At 40.2% G+C, this 21,096-nt stretch overlaps 1 protein-coding gene across 3 annotated transcripts in view; it reads left to right on the forward strand.

The window, feature by feature from the left end:
- Positions 1 to 20,378, forward strand: part of LOC140739242 (uncharacterized) — a 30,074-nt gene extending 9,696 nt beyond the window's left edge. The window contains exons 4-6 of one of the 3 annotated variants that reach the window (XM_073067355.1): positions 7,762 to 7,860; positions 18,736 to 18,816; positions 19,059 to 20,378. In XM_073067355.1, the coding sequence (XP_072923456.1) occupies positions 7,762 to 7,860; positions 18,736 to 18,816; positions 19,059 to 19,073 (195 nt within the window). In that variant the 3' untranslated portion in view covers positions 19,074 to 20,378. Of the gene's footprint in view, positions 1 to 7,761; positions 7,861 to 18,732; positions 18,817 to 19,058 lie in introns of all 3 variants that reach the window. The other 2 variants (XM_073067356.1, XM_073067357.1) reach the window with 2 other exon arrangements.
- Positions 20,379 to 21,096: the final 718 nt, after the last annotated feature.

Consider the following 21,096-nt stretch of genomic DNA (forward strand, 5'->3'; position numbering starts at 1 on the left):
TCAGCTAATCTAGCACAGTCCTGCAATTTATCAGTATCCCTCTCATTTAAGTAGGTCCTTACTTCAACAGGAATGCTTCTTTTAAATTCCTCCATCAAAATCAGCTCTTTCAATGTCTCATAGTCCTCATTTACATTTTTAGAAGAAACCCATCTCTCAAAACACACAGCTTTATCATAGGCAAATTCCACATAAGTCTTTTCCACAGACTTTTTCAAACTTCTGAATCTTTCCCTATACGCTTCTGGGACTAACTCGTATGCTTTGAGAATATTCATTTTCACAATATCATAATCTAATGCTTGCGCAGCAGTTAAAGCTGTGTAAACTTGTTGTGCCTTGCCTTTAATCACACTCTGTAACAACACTGACCATTTATCTTTCAGCCAGTCTGACATCCGAGCAATAGTTTCAAAATGGTGAAAATATCTTTCCACTTCTGTTTCACTAAATGGAGGGACCAATTTAATTTCTTGGCTAGCAACAAACGGTTTTTTAGAATCAGAAGACTGATTCCCAGACCTTAAATTCTCCATTGCATATTCAAACTCTCTCTTTTTCTGCTCAGATTCCAATTTATAACGCTCCAATTCTGCTTTACTTTGATCCAACTTCATTTGTTCAATTTGCAACTGTATCTCCAGATTACTTATTGGAAACGATTCTAAAATCGATTCATCAAAATCACCCGAAGCCACAAAATGTGATGCGATTTTCCTCTGTATTACAGCTTTTGATGTAGTTGCCAAAATACCTTTAAGCTGCAATCTCTTAGCAATCTCAGATACTTCAGTTTTTTTCGCCTTCGCTAACAAATCCGCGGCTGGCGAATCCAGAAACTCATCAATATTCATCGTTGCCGAATACCACTCACAAGCCAATCAAACAAAAAGAATCGAGTATTCCCCGTTACCAAAACACCGACTCAAAATTCAAAAAGCATTTTAAACTCAAACGATCCAATTCCGGACGTAGCCCCCATAATTATGTTACGTATTCAGGCAACAATAAAAATAAATGAGTTAGGCAAGGGTTTTTATAATAAATAACACGTTTATTAAACACTGAAAACAAACCCCCTTAAAAGTAAACAAACTCAAACGTGACCGGAACTCAGCTGCTGTGCAGCTGCTCAAACAGTTCTTAATAGTTTTGCAGTCCAAACAGTCTTTAAAGCGGTATTGAAAAAAAACAGTTCTTTAAAGCGGTATGCCGAAAGTTCAAAAGCTCACAGTCCATTTTAAAAGGAGAGACTTTTTAAAACGATTTAAATTCTCTTCCACGTCGTTGTCCTTCGATTCCCCGGCGTCGAACTTTCCCACGAAGAATTTTATGAAATATAACGGCTTAAAGGTACTGACCTTCCTTCCACACTATTCTCAATCTCCCGCTATTCCCAGCGGAGACTAACACGAGAATAGTCAACGAAATCCTTCCGAATGAGGATCAAACAAGGTCGAAGCCAATCCACCTTGAAAATCGATTCTCCTCGATCTTTATCTTCCAAGTTCTTATCTTCACTCTCCACAGCAAATAAACTGTTGGCGATGACCTTTTAAACTTTAGGCATTATATAAAACTTCATTTTTAACTAAACTGCGTCATCACATTAAATCACGCAGTGACATGAAGTCATCTTGGCAAATCCTGCTACGAACTGCCCCACCTGACAGGGTGGGTCTTCCTTTTATACCCTGTAGAAAAAACCTGTCACATGACCTCTACTGGCGGGAAAATGACGTCACTCCACCATCACAAGACCATTACCTCAAGTCCAGTATAACTTCAACCCCAGTCACGTGACAAGGGTACCACTGTCACGTGTCACGGGTACGTAACACCTCCCTCCAAAAAAAACATTTTTGGTCTTACAAGAACAAAAATTTTAACAATTACTTACAAAAAAAACCCAAATGTATAAATTATAACATACACAATATACAATACCATCATATAACATCTTACAACATACAATACAGTAGGAGTGTTACAATAAAAAAAAACCACTCCAAAAAAAATTACATTGTACATTCAACATTGAGATAGACAATCAGCAACCACATTATCTTTACCTTTAATATGAGTTATCACAATATTGTACTCTTGTAACATCAAACTCCAATTTAATAATCTTCTGTTTTTGTTTTTCATCTTACTCAGAAAAACTAACGGATTATGATCAGTGTAAACAATAAGTGGTTTTTGAGTTGTACCAACATATACCTCAAAATATTCTAAAGCTAAAACAAGAGATAACAATTCTTTCTCTATTGTTGAATAGTTTCTTTGATGCTTATTAAATTTCTTAGAAAAGTAAGCTACTGGATGATCAACCTCATCACCCTCATTCCTTTGCATCAATACTGCTCCCGCAGCCTCATCACTAGCATCTAATGCTAATGAAAAAGGTTTTTCAAAGTCAGGTGCCTTAAGCACAGGTTGTTGACATATCATTGTTTTTAATTTTTCAAATGCTTCCTGACAAGGCACTGTCCACACAAACTTCACATTCTTCTGCAGAAGGTTAGTTAATGGAAGGGCAACATTAGCAAAATTCTTACAAAATTTTCGATAATATCCTACCATTCCCAAAAATCTTCTGAGAGTTTTTTTCCCCGTCGGAGTGGGAATCTCTAAAATTGCCTGAACTTTTGCCTGAACAGGAGCTACCTTACCTTGACCTACAACATAACCAAGGTAAGTCACAGTGGCATGTCCAAATTCACTCTTGGCTAAATTAATAGTCAAGTTAGCTTTTGAAAGCTTTTCAAACAATTTCTCCACTGCAATTATGTGTGCTTCCCAAGTATCATTTCCTGTCACTAAATCATCAATATAAGCATCAGTATCTTTCAATCCCTGAATCACAGAGTTAATCATCCTCTGGAAAGTACCTGGGGCATTCTTCATCCCAAATGGAAGAACATTATACTCATATAACCCAGATGGAGTTACAAATGCAGAAATCTCTCTACCTCTGTCCGTTAATCGAACACACCAATACCCTTTCAATAAATCAATCTTTGTAAGGAACTTTGCTTTTCCAACCTTATCTACACAATCATCTACTCTAGGAATTGGATATGCATCTGTTTTCGTTACAGCATTCACCTTCCTATAGTCCGTACAAAACCTAATACTACCATCAGGTTTTGGCACCATAACACATGGCGAACTCCAATTCGAGTTAGAATGTCTAATAATATCATTCTCTAACATGTATTCAATTTCTTTCTCAGCAAGTTCACATTTTTCCATGTTCATCCTATATGGATGTTGTTTAATAGGTTTGGCATCTCCAATATCTACATCATGTGAAGCTATAGTAGTCCTTCTCGGAACATCTGGAAACAAATCCTTATACTTAAAAATCAATTCCTTCATCTGTTGTTTCTGCTCTAGCTGTAAATGTGCTAATTTCTCATCCATATTTTCCAGAATGGTCGAATTAGGTAACCTAACAGAAACAATGTTAGATTTAGAATGAAAGTCAGATGAATCATCTATCATGTTCCCAGTTAAATCAAACTCATTCTCACTAACCACAACAGTCACAATATCAGATTGTTTCTCAAAATATGGTTTAATCATATTTATATGGCAAAGTTGTGTTGACCTTCTACGATTTGGAGTTTTTATTACATAATCCACATCATTGATTCTAGACACAATTTCATAAGGACCATGAAATCTAGCTTGTAAAAGATTTGTCTGCACTGGGAAAAGAACCAACACCTTATCTCCAGGCTTAAACATCCTCATCCTAGCTTCCTTATCATACCAAGTTTTCATTTTCTCCTGAGCCAACTTTAAATTTTCCTTGGCTAAACTACAAGCTTTATATAACCTGTCCTTAAATTTCAAAACATAGTCCAACAAATTAGTATGCACTTCCTTACTAATCCACTGTTCCTTCAATAAAGCTAAAGGTCCTCTAACTCTATGCCCAAACACAAGTTCAAATGGACTAAAACCTAATGATTCCTGTACCGATTCCCTTACTGCAAATAAAAGTAAGTTTATACTCTCATCCCAGTCACTTTCATTTTCCACACAATATGTCCTAATCATATTCTTGAGAGTAGAATGAAACCTCTCCAAGGCACCTTGCGATTCTGGATGGTATGCAGACAAAGTGATTTGCTTAGCTCCCAATTTATAAACTATCTGTTGAAACAATCCAGGCATAAAATTACTGCCTTGATCAGTTTGTATTTCCTTAGGCAATCCAAAATAAGTAAAGAATTTTATAAGAGCCTTCGTCACAGTTTTAGCTTTTATATTCCTAAGTGGTACTGCCTCTGGAAACCTAGACGAAGCACACATGATAGTCAACAAATACTGATAACCAGTTTTTGTCTTTGGTAATGGACCAACACAATCTACAATAACTTTAGAAAACGGTTCACCAAATGCTGGAATAGGTTGTAATGGAGCTACTGGTGTAACCTGATTTGGTTTACCCACAATTTGACAAGTATGGCACGTCTTACAAAACATCGCCACATCTTTTCTTAGACCAGGCCAGTAAAAATGTTTTAAAATCTTGTCCACAGTTTTCCTTACCCCTAGATGTCCACCTAAAGGCACACTATGAGCTAAAGTCAAAATCTCATTCCGATAAACTTTAGGAACAACCACCTGGTAAACAACATTCCATTCCTCACTTGCAGGAATTGTAGGCGACCTCCACTTCCTCATCAACACTCCTTTTTCCAAGTAATATCCTACTGACACCTTCTCAATTTCACTACCTAGTAAAGCTTGTTCCCTTAATTTTATAATCTCAGGATCTCTATTCTGCTCTGCTATCATCTCCTTCCGAGACAGAGATACATCTTCATAGTCAGACTTACTCCCAGAATCTTGTTCAAACAACGAAGGTAAGAAAGTCTCTGACACATCCTCAAAACTCAAATCCTGAGTTGAACAGTCATGAGTAACAACCTCATTCTGCACATCAATTTTTTTAGCCATAGCTCTGGTCACAACACAGGAAGAATCTGTGTTAGAATTCACCTCTGGTTCCTCTGACTCCATTGTCAAATGCACTTCAGGAAAAACTTGTCCACCTGCCAAGTCATTACCTAACAATAAAGAAATACCCTTCACAGGTAAGCTATGCTGTAATCCTACTTTAACAAATCCTGTAACTAACCCTGACTTTAAATTTACTTCATGTAAATGTACAGGCATAAAATCACTTCCAACACCTCTTACGTAATTTACCTCACCAGTATCACTCTCTTCATTAAACTTCAACACACTATCTAACATCAGTGATTGAGAAGCTCCAGTATCCCTAAGAAATTTTATTGGCACCAGAGTAGATCCTTCTTTCAAGGATACAAACCCTTCAGTTATAAAATGATCATATCCCTTTCTAACTTGGTCAGACTCTAACAAATCCTCATTTGTGTTTACCAAACCCTGTAACTTTACAGGTGCTTCAGTATGTTGCACACAAGCATCTGGAACTGCTTCCTTCTCTTTCTTTTTCAATTTGAAACAGTTAGCTATTACATGGCCAGGCTTCTTACAATAGTTACAAATAAGACCAAACTGTCTTTCCTTCACAGGTTTTCCTTCCTCCTTACCTTTCTCATTAACCTCTGATTTAATTTCTGATTTACCTTGAGTCTCCATATTATTTTTCCTCTTAAAAATTCTACCCTGAGGAAATTTATTCTTATGGATTAAAACATACTCATCAGCTAATCTAGCACAGTCCTGCAATTTATCAGTATCCCTCTCATTTAAGTAGGTCCTTACTTCAACAGGAATGCTTCTTTTAAATTCCTCCATCAAAATCAGCTCTTTCAATGTCTCATAGTCCTCATTTACATTTTTAGAAGAAACCCATCTCTCAAAACACACAGCTTTATCATAGGCAAATTCCACATAAGTCTTTTCCACAGACTTTTTCAAACTTCTGAATCTTTCCCTATACGCTTCTGGGACTAACTCGTATGCTTTGAGAATATTCATTTTCACAATATCATAATCTAATGCTTGCGCAGCAGTTAAAGCTGTGTAAACTTGTTGTGCCTTGCCTTTAATCACACTCTGTAACAACACTGACCATTTATCTTTCAGCCAGTCTGACATCCGAGCAATAGTTTCAAAATGGTGAAAATATCTTTCCACTTCTGTTTCACTAAATGGAGGGACCAATTTAATTTCTTGGCTAGCAACAAACGGTTTTTTAGAATCAGAAGACTGATTCCCAGACCTTAAATTCTCCATTGCATATTCAAACTCTCTCTTTTTCTGCTCAGATTCCAATTTATAACGCTCCAATTCTGCTTTACTTTGATCCAACTTCATTTGTTCAATTTGCAACTGTATCTCCAGATTACTTATTGGAAACGATTCTAAAATCGATTCATCAAAATCACCCGAAGCCACAAAATGTGATGCGATTTTCCTCTGTATTACAGCTTTTGATGTAGTTGCCAAAATACCTTTAAGCTGCAATCTCTTAGCAATCTCAGATACTTCAGTTTTTTTCGCCTTCGCTAACAAATCCGCGGCTGGCGAATCCAGAAACTCATCAATATTCATCGTTGCCGAATACCACTCACAAGCCAATCAAACAAAAAGAATCGAGTATTCCCCGTTACCAAAACACCGACTCAAAATTCAAAAAGCATTTTAAACTCAAACGATCCAATTCCGGACGTAGCCCCCATAATTATGTTACGTATTCAGGCAACAATAAAAATAAATGAGTTAGGCAAGGGTTTTTATAATAAATAACACGTTTATTAAACACTGAAAACAAACCCCCTTAAAAGTAAACAAACTCAAACGTGACCGGAACTCAGCTGCTGTGCAGCTGCTCAAACAGTTCTTAATAGTTTTGCAGTCCAAACAGTCTTTAAAGCGGTATTGAAAAAAACAGTTCTTTAAAGCGGTATGCCGAAAGTTCAAAAGCTCACAGTCCATTTTAAAAGGAGAGACTTTTTAAAACGATTTAAATTCTCTTCCACGTCGTTGTCCTTCGATTCCCTGGCGTCGAACTTTCCCACGAAGAATTTTATGAAATATAACGGCTTAAAGGTACTGACCTTCCTTCCACACTATTCTCAATCTCCCGCTATTCCCAGCGGAGACTAACACGAGAATAGTCAACGAAATCCTTCCGAATGAGGATCAAACAAGGTCGAAGCCAATCCACCTTGAAAATCGATTCTCCTCGATCTTTATCTTCCAAGTTCTTATCTTCACTCTCCACAGCAAATAAACTGTTGGCGATGACCTTTTAAACTTTAGGCATTATATAAAACTTCATTTTTAACTAAACTGCGTCATCACATTAAATCACGCAGTGACATGAAGTCATCTTGGCAAATCCTGCTACGAACTGCCCCACCTGACAGGGTGGGTCTTCCTTTTATACCCTGTAGAAAAAACCTGTCACATGACCTCTACTGGCGGGAAAATGATGTCACTCCACCATCACAAGACCATTACCTCAAGTCCAGTATAACTTCAACCCCAGTCACGTGACAAGGGTACCACTGTCACGTGTCACGGGTACGTAACAATGCTGATGATTTATTACTTTTTCTTTCAAATCCGTCCACTTCCTTACCCCAATCTTTTCACTTCTTGATCAATTCAGCCAGTTTTCTGGCTATAAACTCAACCTACACAAGAGTGAACTTTTTCTAATTAATAAAGAAGCACAAGCATTAGCATTTCGTGACCTCCCTTTTAAAGTAGTTAATAATCAATTTACTTATCTTGGTATTACAGTTACAAGGAATTTCAAGGATCTTTTTCATGAAAACTGCCAATCTTTTGAACTCTACAAAACAGAGTTTGTCACAATGGTCACCCTTATCTATGTCTCTGGTAGGTCATGTTAATGTTATTAAAATGTATATCCTTCCTAAATTTTTATATTTATTTCAATCTATTACAATTTTTATTTCTAAAACCTTTTATGATTCCTTAGACTCTATTATTTTGTCCTATCTATGGAAGGGTAAGCGTTCTAGACTTAATGAAGCTTACCTCCAAAAATCTAAAAAAAAGGGTGACATGGCTCTACCTAACTTATGTCTGTATTACTGGGCAGCTAATATTCACTGTCTTACCTTCTGGTCCTTTTTTCATAGCCAGTCTGATTGTCCTAAATGGGCGGCAACGGAGTTGAACTCTACTATGGATTTCTCTATTTTTCTTGGATCTTCTTGGATCTGCACTCACTAGTCGCTTGCCTAGACTAATTTTTAATCCTCTTGTTAGACATACTCTGAGAATATGGGCCCAATTTAGAAAATTTAATGGTCTTCGTGGTTTCTCGCTTTCTAGTCCTATTTTGCATAATCATCTTTTTTACGTTCAATGCACAATTAAACATGTCATGATTGGTAAAGAAATCCTTTATTACCCAACTTTCCTGCAATGCCTGAGAAAAACGTTTGTGGACTTGTTTCTTTCTATTAATCCACTGTGGCTTAATATCTTTTATTCTTGATAAATTAGTGCCCTTACGGCACCCCCCCCCCCCCCACTTTGATAATAATAGAACAGCTTTGGAGGATGACTAAAATGTTTCTTTATCTGATGTGGTTTGGCACTCAATCCTCAAGTCAGTTAATTCAACTTCTCTTTGTGTTCGCCACTGTCTTTTATAGTTTGATTGTACATATGGCTCACGTGTCCAAATCTAAATTGTCCCGATTTTACCCTAAATTTGTGGTAAGTGTAAAAGTGGCGAGACTTCTCTTATTCATATATACTGGGCCTGTCCTAGTCTAGAGAAGTTTTGGAGAGAAGTTTTTCTAACCTTATATCATATCCTTAATTGCCATTTAGAACTTAACCCTCTGATTTCTCCTTTTGGTTCCTTGGGTGAGACGGATATACATTTGAGTCCGGCTAAACGCCGAACATTATCTTTTGCTTCTCTTTTAGCTAGACATTTAATTCTTCTTAGGTGGAGAGATGTTTCCCCACCCATTCATACTCAACGGCTTAACGATATTATGTCCTGTTTAGATCTTGAAAAAATTCACTACTCACTTCTCAATTCAGACATAAAGTTTCATAAGGTGTGGGGATCTTTTCTTGAATATCTTCATAACTTCTCTTTAGACTAGGGTTTTTTTTTCAGTCCCTTACTTTCAGCTTCCTTTTTCCTTGGTGGTAGGTATTATTATCTTTTGTTCTTATTTTCATTTACAGTTTTGGGGGTTTGAATGCTCTGATTTATATTTTCTACATCTTGTAAAGTTGGTCTGGAGTTTTTTTTTCTGTAGGGGGTGGGGTGGATACTAACTCTACATGACTTTATTTTGGATGCTTTTTCATCATTATTTTGAACCATATTATTATGGTATGTTTATCTTGCACTGTATTAATCTCTTATTTGGTAGTTGGGTTTTTGTTGTACCAATTGTAGAAATGCATAAAAAATCAATAAAAAGAAGAAAGGATCAGTAACTTTAAATTTATTAACAATGAAATCAGAGGATCTGATCTGATACCAACATGTAAGTGCCATTATGAAGTAAACATGGCAGTGCCTTTCTTTTCTTGGATGGTGGAAGTATCCTGACAGTTTGTATCACAGCCTGGTATGGAAAGAGGAATGCCCAGAAATAGAAAAGACTCAAAAAACTGGTGGAGACAGCTCAGTCCATCTCAGGCAAAGCTGTCATCATCAATGAACACATTTGTTACCAGCACGGGTGAATTATTGGCTGATCGGCAGAAAGCAGAAAGTTGGAATAAAGGGATCCTATTCTGGCTGGTTGCTGGTTACCAGTGAGTTCCACAGTGGTCAGTGTTGGGACCGCTGCTTTTTATGATGTATGTCAATGATTTGGACTATGGGATTAATGGATCTGTGGCTAAAGATAGGTGGAGGAGCAGGTACTGTTGAGGAAACAGAGAGACTGCAGGGAGACTTAGATATTTTAGGGGACTGGACAAAGAAGTGATAAATGAAATACAATGTTGGAAAATGTATGGTTTTGCACTTTGGTGGAAGAAATAAACGGGCAGACTCTCTCTGTCTCTCTCTCTCTCTGGCTATACATCCCATGGGATGATGATGGTTCCTTTCAGTCAGTTAGTGAGGTTTGATACATGCATCCTGGAGTGGCTGTACAGGCCAATCCTTGACAGGCACTGTTTGCCACATACTTGGCAGGTGAGGCCTGGAGGGGCAGCAGGGGCAGAAGCTCTGCTGTGGCACTTCCTGTGCCTTTCCTTTGTTGCCTCTATGAGCTTGTTCTCAGCAGCGTCCACACCTTTTCTGATGGTGTCCCTCCACTGTGAGCGATCATGAGCCAGATCCCCCCATGCTGATGGGGCAATGTCAGCTTTCTTGAGGCTCCTGTGCAGAACATCCTTGTACTGTTTTCACTGGCCTCCTCGTTTTCAGGTACCATCGGACATTTGGCCATACAAGATGTCCTTGGGAAGTCTTCCGTCAGGCATCCTGACGACATGTCCTGCCCGGCACAGTTGGGCTGACATCACCAAGGTTGAAACTGCTGGCATTCCAGCTCAAGAGAGGACCTCGGTATTGGAGACCTTGTCTTGCCAGGTGATCTTCATCAGAGAACGTAGGTGACGCTGCTGCGTTTGGTCAAGCTGCTGTAAGTGACTCTGATATGGGCACCATGTCTCACATCCATACAGCAAGGCTGATATGACAACGGCCCTGTATGTCTTGCACACGGTTGCCAACCTGATGTTCTGTGACCAAACTCGATCTTTCAACTGACCAAAGGCAAAGCAGGCTTTTCTGGTTCTTGACTCAATCTCTACATTCAGAGAAGCTGAGGATGTTAATATGCTGCCCAGGCAGCAAAACTTGTTGACAGCATCGAGACGAGTGTCATCAATGAGGACAGTTGGTTCTTCGTAGCTTGAGTCAGGAGCCGGTTGGTACAAAAGTTCCATCTTTTTCAGTCTGATTGTCAGCCTGAAGCTTTTGGCTGCACTGGCAAAACGACTGGTGATCTCCTGTAAGTCTTTGAGGGAATGGGCAACCAGTGCACAGTCATTAGCAGACTGTAGCTCACGTGCCACAATGTCCCTGACTTTTGTTTTTGCTCAGTCTTGTGAAGTTGAGGAGCCCACCATCAACCCTCGTTTGTTGGAAGACCCCTGACTTCAGGTCTGATGTGACATCCTGAAGAACAGCCACAAAGAATAGTCCAAACAGAGTAGGAGCCAAAACACAACTCTATTTTATGCCGTTGGGGATGGGAAGTGGGTCTGACCACTCACCACACATGTTGATGCAGCCTTCCATGCCTTTGTGGAACCGAAGGATGATGTTGGTTAGGCGTGGGGGCAACCGAATTTTGGTAGGAGCTCCCACAGGCCATCTCTACCAACAGTGTCAAACGCTTTCCTTGGATCAACAAATGTGACAGAGACTTCTCTGCTGCTCAACACATTTCTCTTGGAGCTGCCTCAGTGAGAAGATCATGTCCACTGTACTGCAGCCTGTTTGAAAACCACACTGGCTTTCTGGAAGGATGTTGTCACTGATGTTGGACACCAAGCATCTAAGGATGATTTTTACGAGGTATTTTACAACAACTGACGGAATAGAGATGCCACGGTAATTGTTGCAGTCTGTCTTGTCTCCCTTGTTTTTGTAGATGGTCACGACTGATACGCCTTTGAAGTCTTGTGGCAGTTCTGCAACTCCCCACAACTTTGCGAATAGCTGGTGCAGGCATGATGATAGTGTGTTACCGCCATATCGGTAGACCTCGGCTGCGATACTGTCAGGGTCTGGTGCTTTGTTGGGTTTTATCTGTTTGATGGCTTTGATGACCTCGTGAAGAGTAGGGGGAGCATCTAAGTCGAACAGTATGGGTCGAGGGTGTACCCTGCCCAGTGCTTCATTGGTGATGGGTCCTGGTCTGTTCAGCAACTCATGGAAGTATTCTTGCCATCTTTTCATGTGCTCTGACTTCTCACTGAAAATGGATGTACTGTCCTTGCTCAGGAGTTGTGAGGTGCCTTGTTTTGATGGACCATACACAACCTGGATTACTTCATAGAAGTTTCTTGAGTCATTACAGTCAGCGAAGGCTTGTAACTCCTTGGCCGTGTTCGCCCACCACTGGTCTTTCACAGCTCTGAGCTGCCTCTGCAAAGTTGATTTTTCACTCAAAAAGGCACCTTTATTGGAACTTGAGTTTGAATGGCGAAGAAGAGCCTGGTGTGCAGTTGCCTTAGCTCTTAGAAGGTCTTGGACAGATTGGTTGCTCTCATTAAACCAGTCCTGATGCTTGCGCTTGACTTTCCCAAAGTTGTCCTGGGCAGCACTGTAGACCGTTTCTTTAAAAGGCATTCCAGTGCTCAATAATATCGTCTGGTGCATTCTCTACCAGTCTGCTTAGAGCAGTCTTAATAAGACGCCTCACGTCTTAATAAGCTGGTAAGGAAGGCGGGCTCTGTCGTGGGCAAAGTACTGGAGTGTTTAACATCGGTAGCTGAGCGAAGGGCGCTGAGTAGGCTACGGTCAATTATGGAAAACTCTGAACATCCTCTACATAGCACCATCCAGAGACAGAGAAGCAGTTTCAGTGACAGGTTACTATCGATGCAATGCTCCTCAGACAGGATGAAGAGGTCAATACTCCCCAATGCCATTAGGCTTTACAATTCAACCGCCAGGACTTAAGAACTTTTTAAAAGCTATTATTAATGCTTTTTGAGATAGTGATTTAGATGCATATCATATTTTTTACTGAGTTAAGTATTGTATGTAATTAGTTTTGCTACAACAAGTGTATGGGACATTGGAAAAAAAGTTGAATTTCGCCATGGGGATGAATAAAGTATCTATCTATCTATCAGTTTCCATAGAGGATTTCAGGGCATCTCAGCACACTCACGGTGTTTCGCTTTGGTGGAGTTCAGCTTTTTGCGTGGTTTGGCAGCATTCAGTCTGCGTGAAGGTTTGATCGGTAGATATAGATCCGACCACACCATTCAATGATCAGTTGAGGACTCAACTCCACGCTTAACTCTGGTGATATGAACAGGCAAACTATTATTCAGAGCATGGAGAATTCAAAACACAGAGATGCAAAGGGACTTGGGAGCCCTTGTGCAGGATACCCTATAGGTTAACCTCCAGGTTGAGTCAGTTGTGAAGAAGGCAAATGCAATGTTCGCATTCATTTCTAGAGGTATAGACTGTAAGAGCAGGGATGTGATGTAGAAGCTCTATAAGGCACTCGAGAGACCACGCTTGGAGTATTGTGTTCAGTTTTGGGCTCCTTATTATAGAAGTGATATACTGACATTGGAGAGGGTTCAGAGAAGATTCATGAGAATGATTCCACGAATGGAAGGTTTACTGTATGAGGAATGCCTGGCAGATCTTGAGCAGTATTCCCTGGAGTTCAGGAGAATGAGGGGGATCTCATAGAAACATTCCGAATGTTAAAAGGCCTGAACAGATGAGATGTGGCAAAGTGATTTCCCATGGTAGGGGAGTCTAGGACAAGAGGGCATGACTTCAGGATTGAAGGACGTCCATTTAAAACAGAGATGCGCAGAAATTACTTTAGTCAGAGGGTGGTAAATCTGTGGAATTTGTTGCCATGAGCAGCTGTGGAGGCCAAGTCATTGGGTGCATTTAAGGCAGAGATATGTAACACTTACCCAACAGGCTGGTATATGTCTAGGGGAAAAGGAGATCCAGCCACACACCAACCCCACCTCCCATACATGCAGGTGCTGTGAGAATCGAGTTTATGCTTCGCGCCGCCCACAGTATCAAACCCACAACAAATACTGTTATGAAATACACTTTAAAGAGTTTACTAAAATTAAAAGAGTATTGGGCAATACAATATATATGCAAGGAAAAAAAAACAAAAGGCGCCAACTTATCAAAGTTCAGTCAGTTTAGTGCACATTGTTGGAGCTCAACCATCAAACCATCTGACCCCTCATCGCTTGCCTCCGACCTCCACGTCTTCGCACCTAGGACCCCGCCGGTGGTCTTCCGAGCAGTGCAGCGCATATCCACCTTCCTCGGCGTCTTCCTCCCGACTCCCCACCAAAAGCCCGCAAAAACCCCTTCCCCACGTGCCCAGCCTCACAAGACAAAATACCATTCCCCATTGGTTAACAAATGAATACAATTACCATATCAGCAAGTATAAAGCAAAACAACTGCGAGAGAAACACTTATCAGACAAAGAAGCACTCCTACTATTTTTTAAAAAACTTTTTTATTGCATTTTCAGATAATTACAGAATGAAAGAATGTGGAAAAAAAAGTATACTACCCTTCCCCCCTCCCCTTAACCCCTCCCCCCTAACATCCCTATAGAAAAAAAAGAAGAAAGAAAGAAAGAGAAAAAAAAGAGAGAGTGCCTGGATATTGGAAAATCCCCACATGCTCCTCGGAGTTCATAATAACTTTAGTATATATAATTATTTCTTTCCACAAGTAACCAATTATTTCATCTTCAGAGCAGCTATATATTTAATCCTGTCTTTTGTAAATAAGGGCGCCAAATTTTCAAAAATGTTCCATATTTATCTCTTAAATTATAAGTAATTTTTTCAAGTGGAATACAGCTATAAATTTCTTTCTTCCAACAATCTATACTTAAATATGTATCTGATTTCCAGGTAACTGCAATAGCTTTTTTGGCAACTGCCAATGCAATTTTTATAAATTCTTTCTGATACTTATTCAATTTGGGTTTCGGTTTTATCCCTTCAATATCACCTAGTAAAAATAATATTGGATTATGTGGAAGTTGTGTTCCAATAAAACTCTTAAATTTGTCCAAAAAGGTTGAATTTTAGAACAAGACCAAGTAGAATGTAAAAAAGTACCAATTTCTCAGTTACATCGGAAACACTGATCGGATAAATTTGGGTTTAATTTATTTATTTTTTGTGGTGTAATATATAATTGATGTAAAAAATTATATTGCACTAATCTTAACCGGACATTTATTGTATTTGTCATACTATCAAGACATAGTCTTGACCAATTTGTTTCTTCAATTTTAATATTCAAGTCACTTTCCCATTTTTGTCTTGACTTATCAGACACTTATCAGACAAAGAAGCATTCCTACTCTTAACAAACCAAAAAAACCCATTTTGAGTAACATACACAGGACATTGTACAGATAGATAGGATCTTGACTAGCCAGGGCATGAAAGGGTATGGTGAGAAGGCAGGGGAGTGGGGATGACTGGAAGAATTACATCAGCCATGATTGAAAGGCGGAGCACACTCGATGGGCCAAATGGCCTACTTCTGCTCCTATATCTTATAGTCTTAAGGAGTCCTGCAACAAGAAAGCAGCATCCAACATCAAACACAAACCATCCTGGCTTCACCTTCTTCCTCACCCCCATTCTGGGCCACAAACACCCCTTCCAGTTGAGACAACACTTCATCTGCAAGTCAGTCGGTTCATCTATTGATTCCAATGCTCCCGGTATGGCCTCCTCTACAGCAGTGAGTCCCATACCAAATGGAACAATGCTTTGTTGAGCATGTTTGCTCCATCTGCACCACACAGGATTTCCTGGAGGCAAACTCTTTTCATTTCTCTCCCCATTCCCATTCTGACGTGTCGGTCCATGGTGTTTGCTCCTCCCTCAAGGAGGCCACTCTCAGTGTGCAGAGCAACACCTCATAATCCGTCTAGGTAGCCTCCAGCCTGACAGCATGAACATTGATATATCTAATGTGTTTTTTCTCCCATCCCCCTTCTCTCTTCTTACATTCCCCATTCTGGATCCCCTCCTACCGCTTCTCGTCTCCTCCCCTGCCAATCATCTCCCTTTGGTAATGCCGGATGTAGCAGTCAGACCAGATGGATTCTGGATTCACAATTCACAGAATGGACCAAACTGCTGACTCGGGGAAGGCAGAAGGAGGCGGCGTGTGTTTTATAGTTAACTGTCACTGGTACTCTGATGTGGTGTTTCTGTCAAACTCATGTCTCCCTGACTGAGAACACCTAGCGGTCAAATGATGTCCATTCTACTTACCTCTAGAGTTCTCCTGTGTAATCCTGACCTATATCCAGTATTAAAATGTCAAGGAAGATTGAAATATCTAGGGGAATGCAGAAGCCAGGTGTTGATTCAGTGCCGACTGACTGTCTAATTGAATCGCCAATGCGATGGAATTCCCTGATGCCAGAGAAGGAGTCTGTGGGTTCCATTGCTTGTTGTGTTGAAGGGTAGACCTCTATGCCTTGTTGTGTTTCGTTAGATTTTTTGTGTGGAGGGTAGGGCTTTGGGGGTTGATGAACACGTTCTGTTTTCATTTTGAGTTTTGAAAGGTTGGTGATGAAACATATCAGCTCCTGCCTGACAGGCAACTTGCATTAACTCCATTTGGCTGACCGGAGCAAGAAGTCCACAGTAGATGCCATCTCATTGGCTCTTCACTCAATCCTAGAACAGCTGGACAGCAAAGATGCATACATTAGGATTCTGTTTATCGACTACAGTGCAGCATTTGAAAAACTATCATCCCCTGAAAGCTAATCAATAAGCTCCAAGACCTTAGCATCAATACCTCCTTGTGCAATTGGATTCTGGATTTTCTCACATGTAGAACCCAATCAGTTCAAATTGGCAACAACTTCTCCATGATCTCCATCAACACAGTTGCACCACAAGGCTGTGTGCATAGTCCCCTGCTCTACTCGCTTTTGTTACGAACCCCGTAACTGGGTGTCTTACCAGCAAAGATAGAAGTGTCCGTTGGAGTCTGGTAATACTATTTTCAACAATATTTATTAGCAAAAATATACAAAATAATATCAATGCGAATATACAGAGAATATACGTTAGCAATACTAACCCTAAAAGTGAGGGTATAATAATAATCAATAACAAAACAATCTCTATCGTTGTCTAGGGGATAATGAATTGTCAGATGGAAATATAAAGTTCAGTTCAGTTCATGCAGGCTGCAGTAGTTGTTGGTCGCTGTGTTTCAATTGTTCGAGAGAGAGAGAAAACGTGTGAACAATAATAGCTATTATCTTGCCAAATTTCCTTTACGATTTTGATCCGTTGATGTGTTGTTGTTGTGGCCATTCACGTATGACCCCTCCGTCCTTTAGCTAGACTGTTCTTCCGTGGTGGACTCGTCACCCAGGCAAGGGTGGACACACACACAAGCCCCCACCGGTCTCGCTACAAAACACTGAGTTAAAATTTACCAACCCTTCATTTGGTCTCCAATCTCCCACCCTGTCTCATGGGGGTTCTGATGCTCACTAGCGTTTCTCCTGGTGCGTCTGAGGGGTGTTACCCCAGACCTTACTTTTATCCCCACTCATGGGGTCTCAGGTGTCAATCAGGTTAGGGTGATGTAACCCATCAAACCAGCCCACTCTGGTTGCCCCCTGAGGGGTTTCAATGAATAGAACAGTACCAAGTACACAATCCTTCTCCAAAAGACAATAGCAGTAATTAATGGTTCCGTTCCTTTTTTGTTAGGAGGAGACATTCCACCTTAGCTGTGCCTCTCTCTCATTAACTTTCATGAGCTGTTATCAATAACAACTGCCCTGGCAGAGTCCCTTTTGTCTCTCTTACTTCCTTGATAACAGCATCGAAATAGTAGCGATTTGCGATTCTCCAAAGGGGGGTGGGGGGGTCATTGGCGACTCTGCAACCTTCTGCCCATCAGGGCTTTTCATCATTCGTAACACTTTACAATTTGAAAGTGTGGCTAAGCGCAGCTGCAATACCATATTCAAGTTTGCTGGTGTCATCATTGTAGTGGGGTGATTCAGCATAAAGGAGGTGGATTGAAAATCTTCCTGTGTGGTGTCACAACAACACCCTCTAACTTAATGTCAACAAGACCAAGTTACTGATTATAGGTTTCGGAAGAGGGAACCCAGTGCCCCATGAGACAGTACTCTTCCGAGGATCAGAGTTACAGAGAGTCGGCAGCTTTGGATTCCTCAGTGTTACTATTTCAGAGGACATGTCCTGGGTCCAGCACGTAAGGGCAATTATGAAGGACATACAGCAGTGTCTCTACTTCTTGAGTAGTTTGTGGAGATTCAGCATGACATCAAAAACTTTGACACTCTTCTATAGATGTGTATTTGAGTGTATATTTAGTGGCTGCATCACAGCCTGGTATGGAAACACCAGAGCCTTTGAACAGAAAATCCTCCAAAAAATATTGAGTTTGGCCCAGTATATCACGGTAAATTGCTGCCAGCCATTGAGCACATCTAAATGAAATGCTGAAGTAGGAATGTGAGCATCCATCATCAGGGATTTCCACCACCCATGTCAATCTCTCGTCTCGCTACTGCCATCAGGTAGAAGGTACAAGTATGTCAGGACTCACCAACATCTTCAAGAGCATTTACTACCCCTCAACCATCAGGGTGCATTGGGGGCGGGGATGGTGGGTGCTTTGATGTTTTTCTTTGAAGGGGTTCCATGATTTTCTTTGTTTTGTGACTGTCTGTGGGAAGACAAATCTCAGGGTTGTATATTGCATACATACTTTAATAATAAATGCACTTTGAATCTTTAAATCCCTGAAACTTTGAACGCTGAACATTTTCCAATAGAGCATATCTGCTTTTTTGGTTAGTACAATGAACATGGTCATGTCTTATCAGGGGACAGATGTGTAATGAATCACAGAGTACAATTTACTGAAGACATGAATATACATTCTATCAGTTAAAGAATAAAAATCTATTCCAGCAGATCATGCCTCAGGGATGTAACAGAAGGGGACAAGCGAGAGGCCACAGAAGGAGAGGAATGTCGCATCAGAGTTACAAGTTGGTAAGTATAATCAAACGAGATCTTCACACTATTTTCTCTCAGGAAGTTGAGTTGGTTTACAGTGTTAAATGGGTCCATTCCTTACAGTCTTTAATGGTTGGCAATATCACATTAATGTTGCACCAATGATGTTTGGATCATGCGGAGATCTGTTCCTTATTCTGTAAACTCACACTTCTCTATCATTTAATTATATCAATCACTTAGTGCATATTTCATGTTTCATGTCTGATTCATTGCAGACAGAATTCAGATAAAGTGAGAGGAAGAGCAACAGATGTCTCACAGGAAGATGCCACATTTCAGGCCTCAAAATCTGATACTGATCTGAGATTCGTGAATGAACATTGCAGCCCGCAGGGGTCTATTCGGCCCATCATGTCCATTCCCCAGAGAGATGCACAGGTTCAAGAATCCAGATTGATACAGCCTGGAAACGTTGCAACTTGACTTCTGATTTTGCTCTCAATTTATTGCATGTAGCATGAAAACTTAATTCCCCAAAGAAAATATTGCAAGCAATTTTCACCTCAGTACTGGTAACTGTGCTTGACAAGAATATTCTTTCCAGGGAACTGTATAAATTTCCAAACTCCAGAAGGTACCTTTGTAAGCATCTCAAACACAGGCAGACTGGAGAGCACAGCATCATTTTGGACAAAATTTGTTGCACTTCCTTCACAGTGAGAACTTTGTAAAGAGATGAAACTTGCACACAAATCTCTGTATAGCATTTCATCAACTACCGCACAGCTGCAGCAAAGCATTCTTGTTTGAATATTTAATTCCTCTTGCATTCAGTGCCAACAATATACTGTTTGCCTTGTTAATAGCTTACTGCTCCTGAATACAGTGCTTGTTTTCTGTATTTGATGTACAAAGACACCAAGATTTAGTTGCAATTTCCATTTACCCATTCCTTTATCATTCACATTATATTTCTTTCAGCTTTTATGGCCATAACTCAGTGTAGCATCGTAGCATTTTGGTAAGTGTAACATCATTATAGTGCAACAAACCAGGTTCAATACTGCTACTGTCTGTAAGGAGTACGCACATTCTCCCTGTGACTGTGTGGGTTTCCTCTGTTTACTCTGGTTTCCTCCCATAATCCAGTGACATAGGGTCTAATATGTTAATTGACCACATGGTGTAATTGGGGAGCACAAGCTTATTGGGTCAATATTGCCTTTTACTGTGCCCTACATCTAATTAAAAAATAGATAATATGTGCTTCTTCAACATAGTCAATGTCTATAATATAACAATTAGTGGCACTATCTGTCATGAATACCTCTAATCTGAAAGACTTTGTAAGTTTTATGAAATAATAAGTCTGTAGTTTGTGAATTAGACTCATATGATTGTAGAACACAGAAGCTCACCGTGTCCATTCTCACCACCCAGAATCCATTTCCTATCAGAGGGCAAGTGCCGGTACAATACAGCTATCACATCAAATAATGATAAGTCTCTGAACATAGACTCAATTCTCTGTTGTCTGCGTAATATGTCATTCTGAATCTAGAAACAGCTTATATTGTATTTGCCTGCAATAAAAGTCAAACTTACTACAATCTGTTGTCATTAAAAGTTCCTGCTTTGAATTTTATTTCATGTGTGAAACATTGATGACAAAATGTGGTGGTATGTATATAGGTAGGATGTGAGAGTCACACAGTTTGCAAGACTGGTCTCCTGTAGATCGCTGAGACCTGATGAAGATTGAGAGACTATCTCAGGGTAGCAAACTACTCCTCCTCTGTAACCTGCACAGGGTCAAGAGAGTTGATGCACCTTTGCCTCATTTTTGTAGACACACTCAAGATGCAAAGAATTCATTTAAGATCACCCCCATCTGTTTTGGCAGCACACATGGATTACTAATCTGGATTTCCAGATGACCAATTTCATCCGTTGCAAACATTTTGTTCCGAAGAATCTGTAGAATCCCTTCGGATTCTCCTTCACCTTGTCTACTAGAGGAATCTTATGCTTTCTTTAAGCCTTCCTGATTTATTTCTTAAGTTTTCTCTGTCATTTCTAGGACTACATAAGCACCTCATTTATTACTGCTTGCCTGCACCTATTATACACCTTCTTTCGCTCTTAACCAGGGCCTCAACATCTCTTGAACATCAAGGTTCCGCCCTCACCACCATTCAGGGCCCCAGACAGTCCTTCCAAGTGAGGCAACACTTCACCTGTGAGTCTGCTGGTGTGATACACTGCGTCCAGTGCTTCCAGTGCTGCCTTCTGTATACTGGTGAGACCTGACGC

Source organism: Hemitrygon akajei, chromosome 15 (assembly GCF_048418815.1).
Source record: "Hemitrygon akajei chromosome 15, sHemAka1.3, whole genome shotgun sequence".
NCBI classification, from domain to species: domain Eukaryota; kingdom Metazoa; phylum Chordata; class Chondrichthyes; order Myliobatiformes; family Dasyatidae; genus Hemitrygon; species Hemitrygon akajei.